This window comes from Dermacentor silvarum, chromosome 2, assembly GCF_013339745.2.
Source record: "Dermacentor silvarum isolate Dsil-2018 chromosome 2, BIME_Dsil_1.4, whole genome shotgun sequence".
In the NCBI taxonomy this organism is placed as follows: domain Eukaryota; kingdom Metazoa; phylum Arthropoda; class Arachnida; order Ixodida; family Ixodidae; genus Dermacentor; species Dermacentor silvarum.
This window is the reverse complement of record NC_051155.1, coordinates 170,169,278-170,190,591: the sequence shown is the minus strand read 5'-3', so window position 1 is coordinate 170,190,591 and position 21,314 is coordinate 170,169,278. Positions and strand designations below refer to the sequence as shown.

The 21,314-nt window shown below is 43.5% G+C and overlaps 1 protein-coding gene across 9 annotated transcripts in view; it reads left to right on the top strand.

The window, feature by feature from the left end:
- The window catches only part of LOC119442095 (sodium/hydrogen exchanger 7), a 69,400-nt gene that overhangs the window by 21,426 nt on the left and 26,660 nt on the right, over positions 1-21,314 (top strand). For 7 of the 9 annotated variants that reach the window (XM_049661893.1, XM_049661894.1, XM_049661891.1 and 4 more), the window contains exons 12-16: positions 1,405-1,558; positions 2,839-2,890; positions 6,967-6,993; positions 14,586-14,698; positions 18,397-18,505. In XM_049661893.1, coding sequence (XP_049517850.1) covers positions 1,405-1,558; positions 2,839-2,890; positions 6,967-6,993; positions 14,586-14,698; positions 18,397-18,505 — 455 coding nt within the window. Of the gene's footprint in view, positions 1-1,404; positions 1,559-2,838; positions 2,891-6,966; positions 6,994-14,585; positions 14,699-18,396; positions 18,506-18,575; positions 20,718-21,314 lie in introns of those variants that run through there. The other 2 variants (XM_049661890.1, XM_049661889.1) reach the window with 2 other exon arrangements.

The window sequence follows — 21,314 nt, the reverse complement described above, 5'->3', positions numbered from 1 at the left end:
TTTATTGACGTGTTTTTACTCTTTGTGCTGTTGGCCATTTTTGGTACCATGTTTCGGACACGCCGCCGCCAGCGGAATAGGGCATATAATGATTCCGCATTGAAAACCACGAAAGTCAAATTGATCTAAAACAATGTGTTAGCAGCCGTATCAGTACTTGGTTTGTTTGTTTTTAAGGGTAAATTCTTTTTTCATTCAGAACTGAGCTTATATAAAGAACATTTTCCCCAAAATCGGTCAAAAAACACTGAACTATTTTTAAGTGCGAACGCAGCCACCTGCACAAAGTATCTCTTGCTTCTACAGCGTTGCATCTGATGTATGAAACAAGATTATAGTCATGATTACAGACGTGGATGTTTTTATGTGGTGCTGCAATAGAAGAATGCAGAAAAAAAAAAGCTTTGTAAAAAGTAGCATGTCACTAACAGTTGCAAGTGACGTTTTCAAATGTGCTCCTGTATATTCCTGTGCATTTCTATATATTCTAGTAACAATCATCATTATGAGTACACTGCAGACCTTAGCCTAAATATTTTTAGTCACCCATGCAATTTCCCCTAATTTTGTCACTCAGTGTAATTCTCTGCTGGCCTTGACTGCATTTTCGTTCTCTTGGAACTCATTCAGTTATTCTAATAGACTGCTGGTTATTTGTTCCATACATAAAGTGACCTGCCCATTGGATATTGCATAATCAACATATTGAGCTTTCTTTTTTATTATTTGGTTAACTGCTATGCGCTACTGAACATTCATCACTTCGCTTTTTTGTCATTTCAAGTTTCCTGTTTGTGACAGTATAGGGCATTCCAGCTACAGTATAGACCACTTATAACGTAACCGCTTATAGTGCAGGACCGGATATGTACGGTCGGTTCAAACTCCCCCCCCCCCCCTCGAGCCTTGCGCGCGACGCAAGACAATGCGCTTCCTTCCCGCTTTCCTCCCTTGTGTGTGCGAGATTGAGGCGCGATCACCGGCTCACCCTCGCACACTTTCAGTCGCACATACAGCATACGGCGACAATTTTATTGCCCTTTGACTTTATACGGAACCTCGCGGCGACAGCTATGGCAGCTAGAAATGCGCCTGGAGTGTCCATATAATTGCTATCGCAATAAAATCATTTTGGTTATAGTGTGGTACCGCTTATAATGCGGATATTCGCGACTCCGGTGACTTACGTTATAAGCAGTCTACACTGTATTACAGACATGAGCACAAGAAAAAAGAAACGCACAGGACAACCACCGTTGTCCTGTGCGTTTTTCTTTTATCTTGTGCATTTCTCTTGTGCTCGTATAGCCTCCTCTAGCGTCATCATGCACCAACTGGCCCAGCAAACCACGTTACTTCCTGTTTGTGGCTTTGTGTGAAACAGGCATGCTTCCTCGTTTGCAGGTTTGCGGGGTGCAATGGCATTTGCACTGGCCATTCGAAACACTCTCTCTGAACAGAGGCACTTGATGCTCACAGCCACCTCGCTCATAGCCATTGTGACGGTGATAGTCTGCGGTGGCTTCACTACACAGCTCCTGGCATGGCTGAGCATACCGTGAGTGCTTGCTTTGCTGATGTACAGAGCATTACTGGGTATGGGGGGGGGGCATGATGGACAAAGGGGCTGGTGAGGCAAACCTTCATTCTGAGTGTAGAGGAAATAACTAGGCGGTAGCATCATGTGGCAACAGTCACGCCTAGTCGTAAACAATAAGAGGAATCATGTGAAAGACACCCAAGCAAATGATGGCAAACACACTTTTCTAGCCATCTCGTACAGCTGCGCCAAGTTCATCGTCTGCTCGTCTTCTGCGCTGCTTGGCGCTAGATGACCCTCAGTGGGACCATTAAGAAAAGGTTTTTCTTAACTTCATTATGCAACGTTTTTCTATTTATCAATATTATACATTGCTTTTAAATTGAGAAACACACACCGTTTATATGTATACATCATCATCGTTAAACTGAGGTGGAAGTTTAAATGCTGGCCACGTGATGTCGGTGCACAGATTACCACTTGCGCCGCGTACGCTCAAAATTATGCATTACCTGACGACTGCGTCGCCTGTGCGCCTCCTTTCGCTAGACGTGTAGGACAAGCACACATGGCCTTGTAGATGCATGACTCGTAGCCAAGTGTGTATGATTAGCCCTGTTTGATCAGGCCTTTATATTGAATGACTTACTTGATTTGAGTGAGCCTTCAACGTTGAGCCATGTAGAGTGCTCTGTAGAGTGCTGTGCTGGACTGAATTTGTCATTTTGTTCATGAATAAATAATAAGTGAATGCAGCTAACTTGAGTCTCTTTAGTTCTTAGAAATATTATAAGAAGTTTTTGGAAGAAGGGTCAGTAAAACAGAAAAAGTGTGTAATACAAAAATGGTCTAAGGGGCATAGAAACCGAATGATGCTGCAGCACTATGGCTGGTTAAGTTGCACTCTATATAATACAAATAGTGAACATGCAATCATTTGCTTTTTTTTTGTGGATTGCTACTGTGTATTGGCAGTGACGTTAGACTTGCAATAATGCAATGTAGAAGAACATGGCAAATTAATTTACATTTGTGGATAAGTTTTCTTGACCATGGATTGTGCAAAAAAAGAAATAGTGACACCCCGTTTCAATTTAAGCACTCAACAGGGAATAAATAGATGCAACATGAACTTTGATGTGCAAACACAGCAGCACAATGATTAATTTGACACTGTTGTGCCAGACTGCAGTGAAATTCATATTTTGTTGCTGCACTTGTGAGCCAGTGACTTTTCTCCCTGACGAAAACTCTATGAATCAGTGAAATTGCCATTTCTCTCTTCTGTCTTGCTTTAGGGTGGGAATCGAAGAGGAGCATGAAATGCTTCAGTTCACTGGTATCAGGCCTGTGAGTGTTGCCCTTCTTGTTTTTTGTCCTTCTTGCTCTTTGTCTCACCAAATGTCCAAACATAAGAAATTACAGTAGAAACTTGTTATTTCGTATTTCCACCCACCGTGGTTGCTTAGTGGCTATGGTGTTGGGCTGCTAAGCACTAGGCCGCGGGATCAAATCCCGGCAACGGCGGCCTCATTTAGATGGGGGTCAAATGCAAAAACACTCGTGTACTTAGAGTTAAGTGCACATTAAAAAACCATAGCTGGTCCAGATTATTCCGGAGTCCCCCACTATGGCATGCCTCATAATCAGATCGTGGTTTTGGCACGTAAAGCACCATCATTTCTTTTTAAGTTTGTATTTCCCAAAGCTCACAAAAAACATCAAATTATTGAGCATCTAAAGTAAAACCAATGCAAAAACTTGTTTCGGGTCATGTTCCTCTTAATTAGCACATAAATAATGGCTTTTGCATGGGATGGCTAGATTCGGCGGCACGGGAATGAACTGGTGCAGCTAACAGGGCGGACAGCCTACAAGTGCTACATCATCTTTGAGTTCATGCATTCGAGAATCCATCCACCATGAGCAAAAGCAATTATTCATGTCCTTAAATCCTATTTCACATGCTTCAATGTTGCTGTGCGAAACGCCCTGGATTTGATTGCTTTGGATTGTGTTGGCAATGTTGTGATCTGACAGCGTCACAATGTTGCTGACTGCAACATCGTGCGTGCTCTTCTCTAGCTCTCCTCTTCATTTAAACACCCTGCATGGCACTTGCGGTGTGTGTCCTATTTTCAAATTGACCAATGCGCATCAAATTGGTGTTCAACTAATGAGCATCCTAAACCATATATCATCGTATATCAGCATATATGTTTGGCGGGACCATTCTATGTGTATGAAATATATGGATGTTTTTGATTGAGTCGTGACTTACGAGGTTTCACTGTATTAAAAGATAAGAGCCCCGTTTTGGAGTGGTAGTTTGAAAGGTAGCGTGTCTACATGCTTGTCTACTTTGAAACTGGTGAGGGGAAGGCATACAGGTAGGGCAACATTGCATTTTTGATATTGGGGTCTGGTACTGTCACATTTAATAGAATTTAAATATGGACAGAGGGCATGAGTATAGACTGTTGAGCCCACTTATAAGAATCACAGTTGTATGAATGTGCATTTATTAGGAACAAAGGCACCTTCACTGTCAGAATATTTAGGTGGAAAATGGCTCCCTGTCACAGATATAACGAACATGAACGACAGAAAGCTGACCAGGTTGGTAGGGATTCCTGGTGGGAAACACAGGTGCACAAAACACGGACAGATGACACGGTGTTTTAGTTATTCTTCTTGTGCTTATGTTTTGTACACTTTCCTTTCCGTACCGCAACAAATGTGCAAGGACCCAAAGGTCTTTATAAAGACCTCACTTGCCACAATCTGCTTCACTGCTGTCTTCTTGCTGCATTCTTTTCTCATTTCACTGTGCGCAACACACTGTAGGAATTTCCAGAGTTGCATATTCATGAAAATGATCAAGAAGCCAACATAAATTACACAGCCATGAGGTTGAAGTTTCAGGTGTGCTTCTTTCTCATTGTCTTAGAACATTTGCACGCTTCCTCATGCTTGTTGGTTAGAGTTGAACATAATGCACTTATTTGCCTCGTGATGAAAACGGGGAGGCAGTGCCACAGATTCTGAGCTCTTTAACAGCTTACATATTGTCCTTCAATTGGCAGGTCTTCATGAAAGGCCGCTGTGCCAAACGTTTGTTAAAAAAAAAAAAAAAAACCTTACTACTGACTCTGTTACAGTAAACTTTTTTGTCTCATTTTTATTTTTCTGTATGAGTGCTCGCCGGACCTATTACGAATGCTCAAATACAGCAAATGAATCCCACAAGGCAGTGAAGTTCGTTATAAGTGAACGTTACATCAGTGAAAGATGTACCCAGTTTAGAAATATAGTATTAGAATGGTTAAGGTTTCTGTGATTGTCTAACATTCCAGTCAATAAATTCAGGCAGCAAATTAGGCTTCCTTAGTTAACTCTATCGGCTAGTATCATTTGGGTGGCAAGTTGGGAGTCGGGAAATATAGCTAATTTGTGGAAAACCAATACTCGGTTATTTCTTTTTCTTTATCTGCTTCACACAGTAGTAGCCTGTGGCCGGGTGGTTGGGGCCTAATTGCAAGGCCCCAACCACCCGGCCACAGGCTACTACTGTGTGAAGGAGTACTGACATATATTTTTGAAGCTGTGCTAACTACCACATGATTCTTGTACTGAAAGGAAGACATTTAGGAATAATGAAGGCTGAGAAAATACAATACTTTAATTTGACCCTAAAGTTGATCTTGAAATGCTTGACTTGGCGTCATCGAGATTACCGTGACATTATGACACTGAACAAAATTTGCTGATGTTGTGGAACAATAAGGCTAAGTACAATGACGTTGCCCATAATAAATATAATCAATAGCATTGTGCAGATATTTGTCTGGCTGCACTTGCATGTGGTAGCCACAGTGATAGCAGGAAAGGCTCAAGCAAGCCAGTACATCATGACACATCCGCCTCATGGTTACCAAAACGATTTTTAGGAAGAGGTGTTACAATAAATTATTTAGTGTGACCTAATGCTTGTCAGTGTTCTTGTTTAGACGGTTTGGGCCTTCCTTTGACACACACAAAAACGAAGACAAGTTGAAAATGTCAAGCCAGCACTCTAGGGAAGAATCTTGATAATTTTAGGAAGCACAGACAACTGATTGAAGAGCAGTGAGCTAGTCCAACAGAGCTACTCTTGGGGTGGTTCGGTGTGTTATAACTAGCTATACTTGTAGTACAAGTGCCACACAAAGCGGATAATAACAAATATAATTTTTCTTTGTCTTGTCTGGGTCGTTTAGTCGTAACATTTGTGGTGTGAATATCTCTAGCGGCAAGCTAGTGTTGTCCAGCCAGCCTTTTGCCCTTTTACAGCTCTTGCCATTTTCTTGACCTGGGTTGCTTTCAAGGAGCATTAACAATGATGCAATTGACGCCTTTTTAGTTGTATATTATTATGTAACTAAGAACAAGAGGTCCCGCTGCAGTTTCCAACTGTAGGACCTCTTACTTTATAACTCCTCCTGTATATATGTTCTATTAGTGAAACAAACTTGAATCTGATGCAACATATATGGCTTGGACGATGTACCACAGACTGCAGAATCAGCCACAGGACGAGGTGTGCCTGTGTCATAATAAAACGTGCAGTACCATCATGACACTGATTTTCTGAGATTCTTGGCACTCTTTGGCCATTACTGGCTCTTGTGCAGCAAAACCATATATGTACATCATCATCATTATGGACCTGATCTTCTGAGCATGTTTCAAAACCACAGTATTGTGTTTACACAGCACAGCTTGCTTTCCATTTATCCTGTTGGCAGTCAGACACAGTTATTTATTTAATACTTCTTCAGTTATGTTGTGCATATCTTGTCTGTTAGTATTGCAACTCAACAAATGGTATTCCAGTAATGGAAAATTATAGCTTAGGCCTTAGAAGCTTGCTTCTGGTCATTTATCGTGTCTTCAAATCATACATGCAAAAAAAAAAGTGTAATATTCATTACAGACGGCTTGTTAGGTGCAAATAGAACAAAAAATATGCTGAAAATGATATTTAAATTTTATATGTCACTGATAGTACTGAGCCCTGTGGTACATAAGTTTATTTATTAAGAACTAAAAATCAAACGCAAAGGTAATGCAGTCACCAGTATTAGCTGCATAGGAGCATTTGGTAGTTGTTTTGGTAACTATAATGCACTGGTTTGCATGTAGTTGACATGACTGGCTATCCCTGCCAGTAAAACAACTTGATTTATGTCTATTATTGCTACAAGCTTTAAATGTTTGCGATCACTGTTATGTTTCTCTCTGCATATGTTTGCAGTTGGTTGTGGTACCTGGTGCAAGGCTCTTTAAACTGCTTTAATTTCTGCCATGCTTTGTGTTCGTGAATATTTTAGAGATTTTTACTGCCGCATATAAAGTGGTGCACGTTGTTCTCTTGCACCTTTCAGGGTTATCAGGCAACTCAAAATGGGGTGGTAAGGAGCTTCTCTTTGCACTGCCTATGCTGGTAGCTTTTAGCTTCTGGAATGGCTTCTGCATATTGCGCAATATCGGTGGGCCTAAGTTAGCACAGTGAGGTGCTTTGCACTCGCAGATCAGTGGCATGCGCTGCACTGTTACCGAGTCATACATGGAACGCGGGTAGGCTACTGCTGATGCTACCACACTGTAGCTGGGATAACTGGAGCTCAGTGGAATGTCATCTCGTCAGTGCCCATTGTCACCGCCAGTGTTGTTTGGTGCTGTGCAGTTGAGTTTTTTAGATACTATTTGAAGTTGTTGGGCTGTTGATGATATATATAACCTTTGCTCGGTGTTGTTTATGGCTATGCAAAGTCTGTTCCCTAATAGTGGAAAGCTCAGGCATTAGTGTCAAGCTTATTTAATAGTGCCAAGCTTATCTAATAGTGCCAGTCTTACTTCCTAGTGATATATTTAGCTTACCAAAAGGTGATTAGCTTCCTCTTAACAGCTCAAAATGGCATAATTTAAGGACTGTTCTGAATCTATTTATACATTGCATCACACACTTAGCTTCAGTGCCAAGCAAGGACCATTAGAGTAATGAAGAAATTTGACTTAAAGCAAGTGTGATGAGTCTTTTCACCTAGAAGAGCAAATGTTTTGTTGGTAGTGACATTGTGACCAATATTCAGAATGATGATTTCAAATAACTCGCAAATATTTTTTTTTATGCTGTGACTGACTACTATACTTTCTGCTAGGCATCAGTGAGATGACCTTTCATGAAGCAGGTGCTGTGGCACCCGCAGCGTTTGATATTCAGTATAGATTATAAAAAATTTGCATCATTAGGAAATCATTCCTTGCTTTGTGGATGTACTGTTTTCAAGCAAAATCATTTATAAGCACAGAAATGTATCCACAGTAGGCCTTTGGCGATAGCAACATTATACCTACATAATAAATACCTACCTACAAAATGAATGTCGGAAAAATTGTCTAAGCACCTTCACATTTTTTTTTTTTTGAAGTATGTGTTTGTGTCTGCTACTTTATTACTGCATGTATAGATGTGGAGCGGACTGTGTAGTGTAAAACGCATACTGACTAGCATAAAAAAAATTCCAGAACTGACTTTTCAAGCTCCATACTCCCATCATGTGCTCAAAATGAAAAGCATGCTGGAGTATTATGGGAAATGTCTAAACAGACTTACAAATGTAAACATTTACCCCTCTGTTCTCTTTCTTTGTTGTTGGTTTGATGGTGAATTTACATTAAAATAGCAGCAATCCTAAACTTTTACTAAATGCGTTTTTTTTTAAAGGGGCCCTGAACCACTTTTTATCGAAGTAGACTTAGTAGAGAAATGTATTTGAAGTTTGAATAGGCTATTTCAGAAATACCTTGCCGCAAAAAGTACTTCAATGCATCAAGCAGAAGTGGTCTTATTGGCAATCAAACACCCACTTCATGGTGCTTCTACTCTTCAAAACCTTGCAATCTGAAGGTTACAGCAGAGGGGGGTGTATCCACAACGCTCCGCCTACCGAACGTCACCGTGGCATGCAGTTCAAATTTAATTTTGGATGTTCACGTAGACCCCACTACTTCCGATTTTGGCGCCTACGATGCGCCGAACCTAAGCCAAACGCGGTCGTCCTCAGCGAACTGCAGCCCGCTCAGCCAGTGGACTCGCTGCGTCACCCCGCGGCAGCCGTGGTATCTACGCTATGTAGCAGACTGCAGCTACATGCAACTATAGTGCGCATGCACAGTGTTTGCTGTGTGAACAACAGGGCGTGAGTGCGTGCTCGCACTCATATGCTTCAGTCTGGCCGTGCTATGTAGTGCGGACTGGCTTTGTCCTCCACGTGCTTGACCATCAGATAGTAGCCACATCCACCTTGTGCATTTTGAAGCGCTATCAATAGCTCAATACGAAATGAAGTCTGCCAAGACAGGAGCAGTCAGGAGTGAGTACGCACTGGCAAGCGTGCGTGTGGTCTGACCTTAAGTTTTGCCTGGTACAAGGATAGTTCAGTGTTCAAAAGTAGTCGAAATTAGTGTGACCTGACGGCAACGACACCGATAAGCAGGGTGGCTAAAGTTAAATTCCTACGTGGGAAGCCGCAGCCGAGCCTGAGCAGACGATAGTTGGCTTCTTCCGGAAGTACGTAATTATTATCGAAATTTGAAAACAGATTTTTACTTTAGCATGTTTATTAAACTGCGTCAATAATGATACATACAGTAAAAGCTCGATGATACGATCACGGCTAATACGAATTTCCGGATGATACGAATTTTTCTGTGGTCCCGGCTGAGCCCCATTACTTTGCAACGTGCTAGAGAACGGTTGTTACGAATCGATTTTCAGCCTGCGTCGGTTGATACGAATAAACGCCGCCCCACCGACGGCCGCGAAAGAGAACAGCGCGCAGTCACGCGCTTTCTCTCCTTCTCTTTTGGTGCGGAGGCGCGGCGCCGGACAGCGCGGACTCCGCAAATGGGCGCGAAGAGTTTGAAGCGGTGGCGCTTCAAGAAATAAATGCTTTTTACGTACATGTGCCTGAGTGAGTTCACCTCTGACTCTTTAATTTAGCTACAGTCGAATCTCGTTAATTCGAACACGCTTATTTCGAACATACCGCGCACCGACAATGCTATTAGCAGCGCGCCAAATCCCGCGGCGGCGCCTCCGACCGGCATTGCTCCGACACTGCCATAGAGCAAAAGCTCAGGAGAGACCCCTCAATGCTGCGCGCGAAGGAATGGGGAAAAAAAAAAGAACCCGCGGCGGAAATTTCACCCTCTCTCAAATTGCAAGGTCGCCGTTTCTGCATCGCGCCGGAACAAGCGTGTACGTGCCGACTAGAGTGTTCTAGACAACCGTATTCTAGCACACACACTAGTGCCGACGTCTCAGCCACGCGGATAAAATGGCAGTGAACCCTTCTCCTCTATTTTCTAGTCACATGTTGACCTTGCACGCTGTGGCAGCAGCGCAGAGGGAAGCAGCGGCGGAGGCACAGTCGGGCCAACGAAACTGCCACACCCGCAAACGCTCGCTTCCCAATAACGGCAGAAAACGAAACTTCAGGGGGCGGCTAAAATAAGCTGGCACCAGCACGGCGGCGGGCGCGCACGGAGATGTGCGCACGGAGTCGAAGGTGAGAGAGCTACGAGGGAGTTGAGAGGGAGGGCGAGGGGAGCCACCGAAGCGGCGGAGTTGACGCGGCCAAATCCGCTTCCCTGCCGCCCTCCTCCCTCACCTTCGACGGCCTCCGCGCGCACCCGTGTGCCGGCGCCGCCCGCTCGCTCCCTGAAGCTTCGGGAAGCGACCGTTAGCCGGCGTGGGCCGTTTCGTGGCTCGCGCTTGCTATGCGCTTGCGCGCCGTGATATTTCACGACTCGCACCGTTCGTTCATCGTGCTATGGTGCACGAATACTTCAAAAATACGTCCTTTTAATTCGAACAAATTTTCGGGCCTCTTCGACTTCGAATTATCGAGATTAGACAGTAGTTTTAATTGTGTTTCGATGATACGAATTTCGGCTAATACGAATATTTTTTGTGACCCCGTCAGATTCGTATCATCGAGCTTTTACTGTACTAGTAACAGTAGGAAGAAGCACGCTGATCCAAACACCCTTCTGGCCAATAACAGCCATGTATTGGAATCTGCTATATTACGAAATAAAGTGTCCAGAAAAGAGTGAGGCGCAGGCTTCTGTTGAAAAGAGAGTGTTTGAGAGAAAGGTGACTTTGCACTCTGCTAAAAGTTGTGCACAGCATGTGGAGCTCCAGAGCTCTTCATGGCCGCGCACAACTAGAAAACTTTTGGCTGAGATGTTCACAGCAGCGTATGCTATCTACAGACTATGTTTTTTCACCAAGCCTGAGGGGTAGTTCAGGACCCCCTCTAACATACCATATATGCTGACTGTGAACTGCGTTGCTGCTTTTCTCGTGAAAAAAAAAAAAAAAAAAGATTTTTACTGCAGTCTTTGTTTACCTTTATAAATAATGTGTTTTTGTTTACTGCCAAACTGACAGACAAGATGGTGAAGACAAAAAAAAGGTTTTGTCGGTAATGTTTCTATCCGACTTCACCTGCCTGCCCATGTGAAGACTGATGTAACTCAAGTTACATCGGGTTTATGCGAACTAATTTCCAGGGGTTGGTTCTTGTTGTGTATTAACTTATCTGGGGGAGCCTGTGTGAGTTGGCAGACATTCTTTCCAAGGTGGTAGGAAAAGTAATGGGCTAGACCACACCTCAAAGCAGGCGTAAGCATAAAATGCTGCTACACCATCAACGTGCATAACTTACCATCTTGTTAAAACTTGATGCTGGGCTAGTTGGCTCGTAATGCTCAAGAAAAAGATGCTGCTCAAAACGGACGAGGGCGATAAGCGAGAAGCATGCTGGCTGCCATCTTGTCTATTTTGCACAGTATCTTTTTACCATCTTGTGTTTGCGGCAAGATGGGGCAGGTTTTGTGGGACTGTGGTTTGTAAGCGAGAGGATAAGAATTGTAGTTTAAAAAATGACAAATTTGCTGTTTCTGCTTTGGCTGTATCCTGGACTCAGGCCTTGGCAGGTATGCCAAGCTGCAGCACAGCTGGCTCAGTTCCTCCTCTTCCTCTTTTTTTTTTTTTTTGTTGGCTTGAGACCACTTACTCTTCTTGCATTGGTCACCATCTTTATCGCTGCAACATAATTTATAAGTGATCAGTAGTGGCTGCCTCAGACTTCGTTTTTATTGTTAGGAGGCTTCTTTTGTCCTGCGGCATGTCCAGCTCTACTTTTCAGGAACCACTAGGTCCTTGAAAGGCATCTCTTGCTTGTTATCTTAGAGTGACAGTGTCAGATTTGAAGAGTTGAGCATGCAGGTTCCAGCTTGACCAGTAGCGCAAAATTGTCTTTCACTTGTTTTTTTTCTTTCTGGCAAGTGGCCAGCATAATCTTTTAAGGTTTTGCGAGATTGGGGGGTCTTGGCATGATTGTGCAAAAGGTGCAAGACTTTATAAGAGCTTGTGGCCACCTTTAAAAAGCATTTTATGCACAACAAAAGGGCTGTGTAGTTGCATTGATGGGAATGTGCATAAAGTAGACTGTCTTAAAGTTAAACTTTGTTAAGCAGCATTCTATGATGAGCTGAACAGTTCAGGGACATTTCATTAGTTTGCCATAAATTTGGTATGCCTCTGTTAAAGGGGCATTTGAAATGAAAATAGGCTATTTCAGAAATACTTTGCCGCAAAAAATACTTCAATGCATTCAGCAGAAGCAGAGTTATTGGCAATCGAACACAGCCTCCGCTGTTCTCCCATTCCTTCCTCAATGCCTTGCACTGCGAAGGCTACGGTGGAGTGGAGCATGGCCACAACCCTCCGCCTTATAAATGTCACTGTGGCGCGTAGTTGAAATTTTATTTTGGTTGTTAACGTAGACGCCACGACTTCCGATTTTGGTGCCTATGACGCGCTACACGTAAGCCTACGCGGTTGTCCTTAGCGAGCCGCAGTGCGTTTGGCCAGTGGACTTATGGCGACACCCTGCGGTGGCCACGGTATCTACACTGCATAGCCGACTGCAGCTAGCAATAGTAACTCCGTATGGGAATCCGCTTTATTATGAAATAAAGTATCCAGAAGAGAGCGAGGAGCAAAGCGAGCGTTTGAGAGAAAGTTGACTTCGTGCTCCGCTTGCAAGCTCCACGCACCACGTACGACAGGAAAACTTGGCTGAGATGTTCATAGCAGCGTATACAACCCGTGGACTATATTTCACCAAGCCCGAGGGGTATTTCAGGGCCCCTTTAAAGAACCCTTTTCCAGGCTCTACTCAAAATTTTATATATATATATAGTTGTATAGTGCCATCCAGGGAGCATTCTGCCACAATAACTTTTACAAAGAGTTCAGTAATAGCGGAGATGAAAGCATACGACATGTTGTCAGGTGATGGAGCGAGAAAGGGAGAAATCCTCCCCACAGCAGTTCTTTCCCATTGCGTTGCTTTCTCCGATATCGGAGGCCAGAGCCCATGCGATGTTCACGTCACAATCCCCATCTCTCGGTTTTGTGCACTCTGTGTTTTACGAGAATCTGAGTTGTCTGGGCTGCTGCTGGCTATTAGTGCAGTGAATCTGCTTCTGGCAAGGAAAGTTGCTCCTCTTAGAAGGAGGACTTGTGGGCTTTTGTTTTGAAGACACACTTGTCACCGTGTGATCTATGATCTATGCACAGTGCTCATCTGTTTGCAATGCTCAAGCCTAGTAATGGGCCCTTTAAGGGTAATATTGATAAGACAGATTTTCAAGGTTCCTGCATATTCATTTTAATGGAAGTATGCAGTGCACATGACTGTGATTCAGTTGATATTTTGTGCACGTTATGTCAAAGGGCACTCTGTGTCCATGGTGTAGGTTGCCATGCTACCACATTTATAAGTTGAATTTCGGGCATTGAGGCATTTGAGCTCTGGCTCGTGGAGCACGAAAACAATACTTAATTTGCTGGTCTCATTGAAGTTGCATGTTTCATAATCATGCTTTTGTATCCTGAGCTTGAATCTCTCTCCAACCATGGTTTGACAAGCATGTGGCTGTAAAGGACTCATGAGATTGTATTAATTTGCCTTGGTGTCAGACATTATCAGGCAGAAATTTAATTATTTTAGCTTTTGCAAGAAGGTATGTATGAAAGGCTGGTTATTGCATGCCTCTGTGCTTGTAGTGTTTTAACTTTCTAAGTTTCGGAACAATTAAAAAATTTCATGTTTTATTTTGAGAGGGATGGATAAAGAACTTGTAATTGGTCAAGGTGCATGCTAGTGCCTTCAATTTTGCATGGCTTAGGTAGCATGTGAATGGTGTACGCAGTGGCTTGCAATTTTTGCACTAGTGCCTGCATAGTCAGCTCGCTGACAATTGTCTGCATGATATTAACCATGCAATGCTTGATATTGTTGACTAATATCAGAATCATATGTTTTTCGGGAGTGCCTTGTGAGAAAGAAAAGAAAATGGCACCATGCATGTTGGTAAGCTGTATGTGGAACAAATGAGATGCTGCAATTGATATAATTTTAATGAATTTAGGACTAGCTTAGTTTCGTTAATCACAGTATTAGGGCCATATTACTGCTGCTGCATATAACCAAATGTTTTCACGGCTAGCTCTGTTTGGGCTTTGTTATTGTTGGTGTCTGCATTCAATGTTAGGTGCTTTTCAACAAAGATGATAGCAGCTAGATTTGCGCAAGCGTGTTGTAGAAATGAGCCTATTGTGCAATAAAGTATCTCTATAGTTTTGATTTAATATTGAGCAGTTCAACAGCGGTTTTATTTTAGCGGCTGTATTTCTTTAGGGGCCTTTTGTACTACTAATGTAGTACTCTTAAGCTGTCTTTGTCTTATCTTTGCACTTTTTTCATACCTAAGAATAACGTCACGAAGCTTTAATTTACTGTCTTAGGAAATTTTGTATTATTGCAAGCAGCTCTGGACCTGTTACGAAACGTTTGTTATGGCACTGTTTTATGGCAGCTGTAAACATGATGCCTTTGCTGGATTATTTTCTTGTACTCAGGCTGGCCAGGTGCAAACACCACCAGAATTGCAGAGCCCACCACCACAGCCAGAATCAAGGACTCCCTATGAAAAGGCTTGGCTAGTGCGCAAGTGGTACAACTTTGACGTCAAGTATCCTTTGTGGTTTCGCCATGTTTGCAGAGACTCTCTGTTTTAGAACACGTAATGAGGCAGCGTGAAAAAAAAAACTGTCTTGACTTCTTGTGTAAATGTTTTTAAGGTTCTTATCACTGGCACAGTTTAACAGAGCGTGTGTTTCATGAGATACAGTTAAACCTGCTTATAACGAACCTCCATATAATGAATTCCTGGATATAATGAAGTTTTTCTATTCCTCGCTGTTACTCCATAGAAGCACATGTATTTGAGACCTCTATGTAACGAAGTGGCAGCAGGAGACCCCCTCGATATAACGAATTTTCCCCTCCGACAACCTAAAGATTTCGCCCCAAATTTTGTCATTTTTGCGCGAGCAGCAACTGGAAGCACCTTCTCCGCTGCGACGGAATGCGAAGCGACCGCACGTGTGCGAGGCGGCCCTGCATCCCTTGACCCGGCAATCTTGCCGCCGCGGGCGTGACCTTTCCCCCTCCCTTCATTCAAACCTGATCCTGCCGCTTGCTGCAGCTGGCCTAGCCCGCCAAGCGGGCACACTCTCCTTTTTCAGTTGATGTTGCCGACGCGCTGGTACACACTGTGACACATCGCACTCGATGAGCGCAGACATGCGCTGTCAGACGCTGGCGGCGTGTGGAAGCGCCGCTGGAGAAGCGAGCGAAGTGACCTTCGTGCTGTTGTCTATCGCTTCAACGCAAACTGAGCGCCGAGAACACACAGCACGCACAAAGCTACGAGCCGCCGACGCACCTACACTTGCCCCGACGCAGATCGGTTTCAAGATACGGCTTGCGCGCCGCCGCGCACTACGCAGTTGATGTCAGAGTACAGTACAATGCCGCCCCGCTATCTCTCCCCCCTCGCTCCCTCGCCGGTGCCTTGAGCGCAACGAAAGAAGGCGCGCTTCCTCACTGCATTTCTTGCGTGTGCGAGATTTAGACGCGCTCGTCGGCTCCCCTCGCACGTTTTCACTCGCACATACAGCATACGGCGCGCGGCGACTGCGTTATCGCCCTTGGACTTTATAGGGAATATTTATGAGCCAAAACCAATTTTAGGGCCACAACGCGTCATAGACACCATCTTTATATAGCAAATACGGATCTCAAGGGCCATACTTTTTCTGGCGGAAACCGAAAATACGTCATAGGTTGTCGCCCCCGGCACTTTGGGCGACCAATGCCATCGTCAAGCCACCAAGCCAAGCTACATGAAAAGTCAGCCACAATACGTCTACCTTTCACACTTCATTGCTCCATTGTCAACTCATGAACACTGGCCTGGCGCTCTTTGGCCACACCTGGCCCTTACGCCATTAAACACCATACATCATCATCATCTGAAAAGTCAAAATGGCCGCTCGGGCCGGCATGGGGTGGCAGTTCACAACGTATGATGCGGGAACGGTCCCACAGTTGCGACGCAACAGCGGGGTTACCAATGCATTGGGTTCTATGGGAGCTGTGCCGGGACCGGCCGTAAACGACGTAACAGCCAGGAAAACGCAGCACCCGGGAATGTAACAGCGGGGTTCTACTGTAACACTATACGACGCTACGACGCCATCGTGGCGCTCGCTCTTCATTTCCGATGCCTCGCGCTTGTGCGAAATGACACGCGTCCACGCATCCGGTACCCTGGTGTGACATTCCAAGGATGAGTGCTTCGACGAAAACGGAAAACGGGTGCGCGTTACAATTGAGGGTGCATTAGAATCGAGTAAATACGGTAAGCGTTTCTTTTTTGAATTTTCGTGCCGAACCTGCATATAACGAAATCCTCTTTATAACGAAGTTTTTCGGGAATTTGTCAATTTCCTTATATCCAGGCTTAACTGTAATAAAGTTTTACTTGTTGAGGATGTTTGTACAAATTCATCCAGAGTGAGCGTCACCCTTTATGCATATTGTTAAACCACACAGCAAACCATATATTTGCTACATTGGTTGAAACATTCTGTGGATGATTGCAGAGATTGTACATATTTGTATTTTGAGCACTTTCTAGAATCAGTATTGTCAAAGCAGGTGCAGATAGCTAAATTGGTTCAAAGTTTTGTAAAATGGAAGGGAAAACCCAGGCGTTGCCATTGTAGGATTATATTATTGGTGGCCACCTGCAACTTTACTTGCCATTATGTGTGTTTTTCAAAAATTATTCTGTAATTGTGACCCGCCGCGGTGGCTCAGTCAGCTAAGGCGCGCTGCTGAGCACGAGATCGCGGGATCGAATCCCGGTCGCGGCCCACATTTCGATGGAGGCGAAATGCAAAAATGCTCGTGTGCTTGCATTGTTAAAGAACCCCCAGGTGGTCAAAATTGATCCAGAGCCCTCCACTACGGCGTGCCTCATAATCGGAATTGGTTTTGGCACGTAAAACTCCAGAAAGAAGAAGATTCTGTAATTGTGCACTGAATAGGTTACGTATATGGATTAGCCCTCATCTTTTATGCAAGGATTTCTTTATTGTCCTAAACTTACTGGACGACTAGTTTGAGATCTTGAAAAAAATCATAATCTGTGAGGTTTAACACCATAAAACCGTAGTCTGGCTATGAGTGACACCTAGCAAAGTGCTCTGGTTTAATAGTCATCACTTTGGGTGCTTCAGTGGACACTGAGATATCGCTATACGAGCATTTTTGTATTCCACTTGCATAGTAATGCAGCTGTGGCAGCTGGGAATGAAGCCTGCATAGTCATGCTCAGCACCAGCTTGTCAGCAGTGTGGACAAAGATGAGATCATTTTCCTGGATAAGTTTCCTGAGGCCTCTTTTTTTGTAGTGGCTGATATTTTGGGGGTGTAGTCTCACATTCGATCCTGCTGCTGATTAGCTAGTCTTTTGGCCTGCTCGTGCATTGTGGTTCATGCTCGAGCAGGCAAGTGTATCGTTTTTAAGTTTTACAGAATTTTTAAAACACACTTGTATCAAATAGCATAATTTCATTCCTTGAGCTGGAATATTCAGAGGTGGACTTTACTTGCACGAGGAATTGAAACACATGATCAACTAATTAATTACTTTGCCAACATATATTACAATTGACGTATTGTAACTGGTTGGTTTGCGAGTCATATCCACTGGAAACAAATTTTGAGTATGCACCATAAAAGTCACAGTAAAAATGCACTGCTGTTCCAATTACTTTTTAACAAAGCACTTTTTTTATGCATTGAAGCACAAAAATAACTAGAACGCCCTTGTATTTCGTCGCACACTTGGCAATGGATATTTTGTAACTGGTGTCGTCCTGAAAATTCATGTTAAGTGATATGCCTTGCGAACTTACCTGTTTCAATTCATAAATTGCAATGTGCCGTAAAGTAATTAATCAAGTTAATTAGCAAATTTCTCTTAATTATTTGAATATGTGTTTGTATTTCTGTGTGCTAGTAATGTCCGCCTCTGAATGTAGTTCCAGCTCAAGGAATGGAATTAAGCTATCTGCTACACGTGATTTTTCAAAATTCTGTAAAACCTAAAAATGATCACCCGGTATATGTAAATGTTGCTAATAAAACTCTCTTCCATAGATAGTAATCACTCTTTTCATGTCCTTTAGTCGTCTTGTCCCTTCGAGCTTTCTTCAACATGAAGAACATGAAGAATGCACCTTTTTGTGAGACTGTGTAGGAAACAAGCTCTAAGGTTTGTGTGTGCTACCCTCCTTGACTCGCATGGCCCCCTAGATTCATGAAGCCCCTGCTGACGCACAGCCGTCCGACGCTGCTGGACACGCTGCCCCAGTGCTGCCTGCCCTTGGCCCATGTGCTCACCTCCACGGAGCAGCTGATGCAGGTGAGGCTGCCTCGCTCGCCGGTGTCGCCCCTTTCGCAAGAGTTCTGCCCCCTGCGCCATTCTCTGGCAGATGAACAACCGCCGTCCTCCGCGGGACACGAGCTCCACTTGTGGCTTTGAGGACGAGGGCATGCGTGGCGACGAGCCGCCGGCTGGCTCGCTCAAGCTCGGCACCCATTCTCCTGACCCTTCCACTGACTCGTCAATGTCCCTGCGAGCCTCCCACCACGCGCATCACAGTGACTGCTGATGCCTTTCTCTCCTGCCTTCCTCGCTGTCCTCCTCCTTTGCCTGCTGCTGTCTCCGGTGCAAGCTGCCCTTCCTGCCTGCCTGCCTCCTTGCATGGCCTCTGTGACTGTGCCTTGCTACTTACCCATATTGCTCTGTTGCTGTCGCGGTATTTGTGCAGGTTCTCACAGCCTCGCCGCTTCACACTACATGCCTTACGTATAGCACAATGCGAGTGTGAACTTCTGCACTGTTTTTTCAAGGAACAGCAAAGACATGCTAGAAGAAGTGGACAAAGCAAGCATGTGCTTGTTCTTGTGTCATCCACTCCTTTCTGTTTTGTGTTTGCTGTCCCTGTTAGAAATGTTCTCAGTTACTGTTGGCACGGCTGGAACGAAACTCTTGCACAGCTCCTCTCAGAACTGTGCCTTGCTACTTATCTGTGTTTTTCTGTTGGGGCTCTGAAGGCTCACATGTGCTGCCATTGTGGTGGTGATAACCTCTGTACTGCAGCGTAATGTTTGCTCTGTGTGCTTTATGTAAAGCAAGTTACAGGTTTAAAAAGTTACGCTTGTTTTTAAAATAATCAGTGTTTGGAGAGAAGCTTAAGAAGGTGGGCCAACCAACCACTGGCATTGAGGTTATGTCTTGACTGTACTGGTAGCTTATAGAAATGTTTTCTATCAGAATTTCAATCACTGTTAGCATTCTTGTATGGAGACCTGAGTTATTGGTTACGAGGCTGGAATAATCCCAGTAATTGAGTTTGGGTCTTGTAATATTTCCTCTGGTGCATACAGTTACTGGCATGTATGTACATGTTTTTAATAGGTGTGGTGGCTACATTGGTCTTACTTGGGTGGAAATTTTCAAAGATATCTTTATCTGTGGTTATCTAGGAATTTTTTAAATCATAATGCCTGTAGCATGTCAGCATATCAAGGGTGGACAGAGAACTGAAATCAGCAATTTATGTTGTTTTGAAGGAAATGCTGTTTTCCTGTTTCTGTTGTCAGACTTAGTTTGTGTAGTCATTTCACAGTTGTGCATTGATAGGGACACTCTGGTGTGATTTCTCTCGTTCTGTGAACATGGGATGATAGGCCACCTGTTCTTTTGGACCTGTATATATATTGGCTGTTGTTAGACATTGTTATCTTTATTTTAGGATGTTTTCTTGTTAACTGTTCTACTTTATCTTTGCTTCAATTAGAAAAGCTGCTGCATAATCTGCACTTGTCTGCTGCCTGCTTGTTAAGTGCACGTGCATGTAAAAATGCATAAACATATCTGACTCACGCATTTGTCCTGGTAACCACTTCATCACCAACATTTTATTTTTGTTCTACTAATTTTTATGTTGTATATGACTTACTGTTCAGCTTTAAAGACTTGCTTGAATACTTGTCTTTTTCTGCTTTGCATGATTTTTCTGAGCAGTCACTAGTGGTGTTGTGCATCAGGAAAAATTTCATCCAAAGCTAAAAAGGATTGGCTACAATGGAGCATAGTTATACTGCCATGAGGGTTTCGTTTGTGCTGCAACAATAGAATTTGGTGAACTTAGTGAAGTAAACCACTCATCATGTGAAGTTTCACTTTATGCTAAGTGCCATGCTTCCTAGGCGACCACTCATGCCCTTAGAAAAATTGTGTTGCATGTAAAGCTGGTTGTCTTTAGGAGGTTTATATCTTTTTGATATTAATCACTTTCTTTAGACGTTAGTGCAGCAATGAGGTTTGAAAGGCGGTTGTACAACTCTGGTCAGTCTAACACCTAGAAAGTTTCTTGTTTTGTTAATTTGCATATACCTCCAGAGCACAGCTTGAGGGATCTGAGATGTATAATGATATATATTTGCTTGTCAGGAAGTCGCTAACATTGTGAAAAAAAAAAAAAAAAACATGCCTTGTTTGCATGTCTTCTAGTCTGGTTTGGTAGCTCTATTTTGTTACATTTATTAAATAAACTAAAGGCAGAACAGTGGTGTTTAATATTTAATGCCCTGCACAGTTCATCCATTCTTGGTGGCGCCTGCCATGGGGCTCAGAAAATCTGTGATCATTATCTGTGATCATTTCTTATAGTTACGTGCCTCTTGGCTACAAAGCACGGCCTCAAATGGCTGGAATGGGGGCAGACAGAGAAGGCACATAATAACTCAACTGGCTAGCAAATGGCAGTGTTTATTGTGACAGTGCAGTAGTAGCATGGTATTATGAAAGTTACCAATTTGGTAATCAATACTTCTGTTTTGTATCTTCTCTGTTCATCCTTGTTTTCATTCTGTATTGTTTTCTTCCACCAAGCCATGATTGGCTAACTAGCCTAATGTCACGTGCTGACGCAGTTATCGGATGTTTGGGTGTCTATTGTATAATTCTATCTAAATTTGCAAACTGAAACTTCATGTGCTAAGCCACATGGGTTAATAATTACATTGATTGGTGTGAAGGAGGCAGCATACTGTTTCTTAGGAATGGTGTTGCTGCTACATAATTCTCTTGTCAGCTTTCTACTGGTATGGAAAAGGTAACTTTTTCTTGCACTGTCACGAAACACTTAAGGGGCAACCACAGG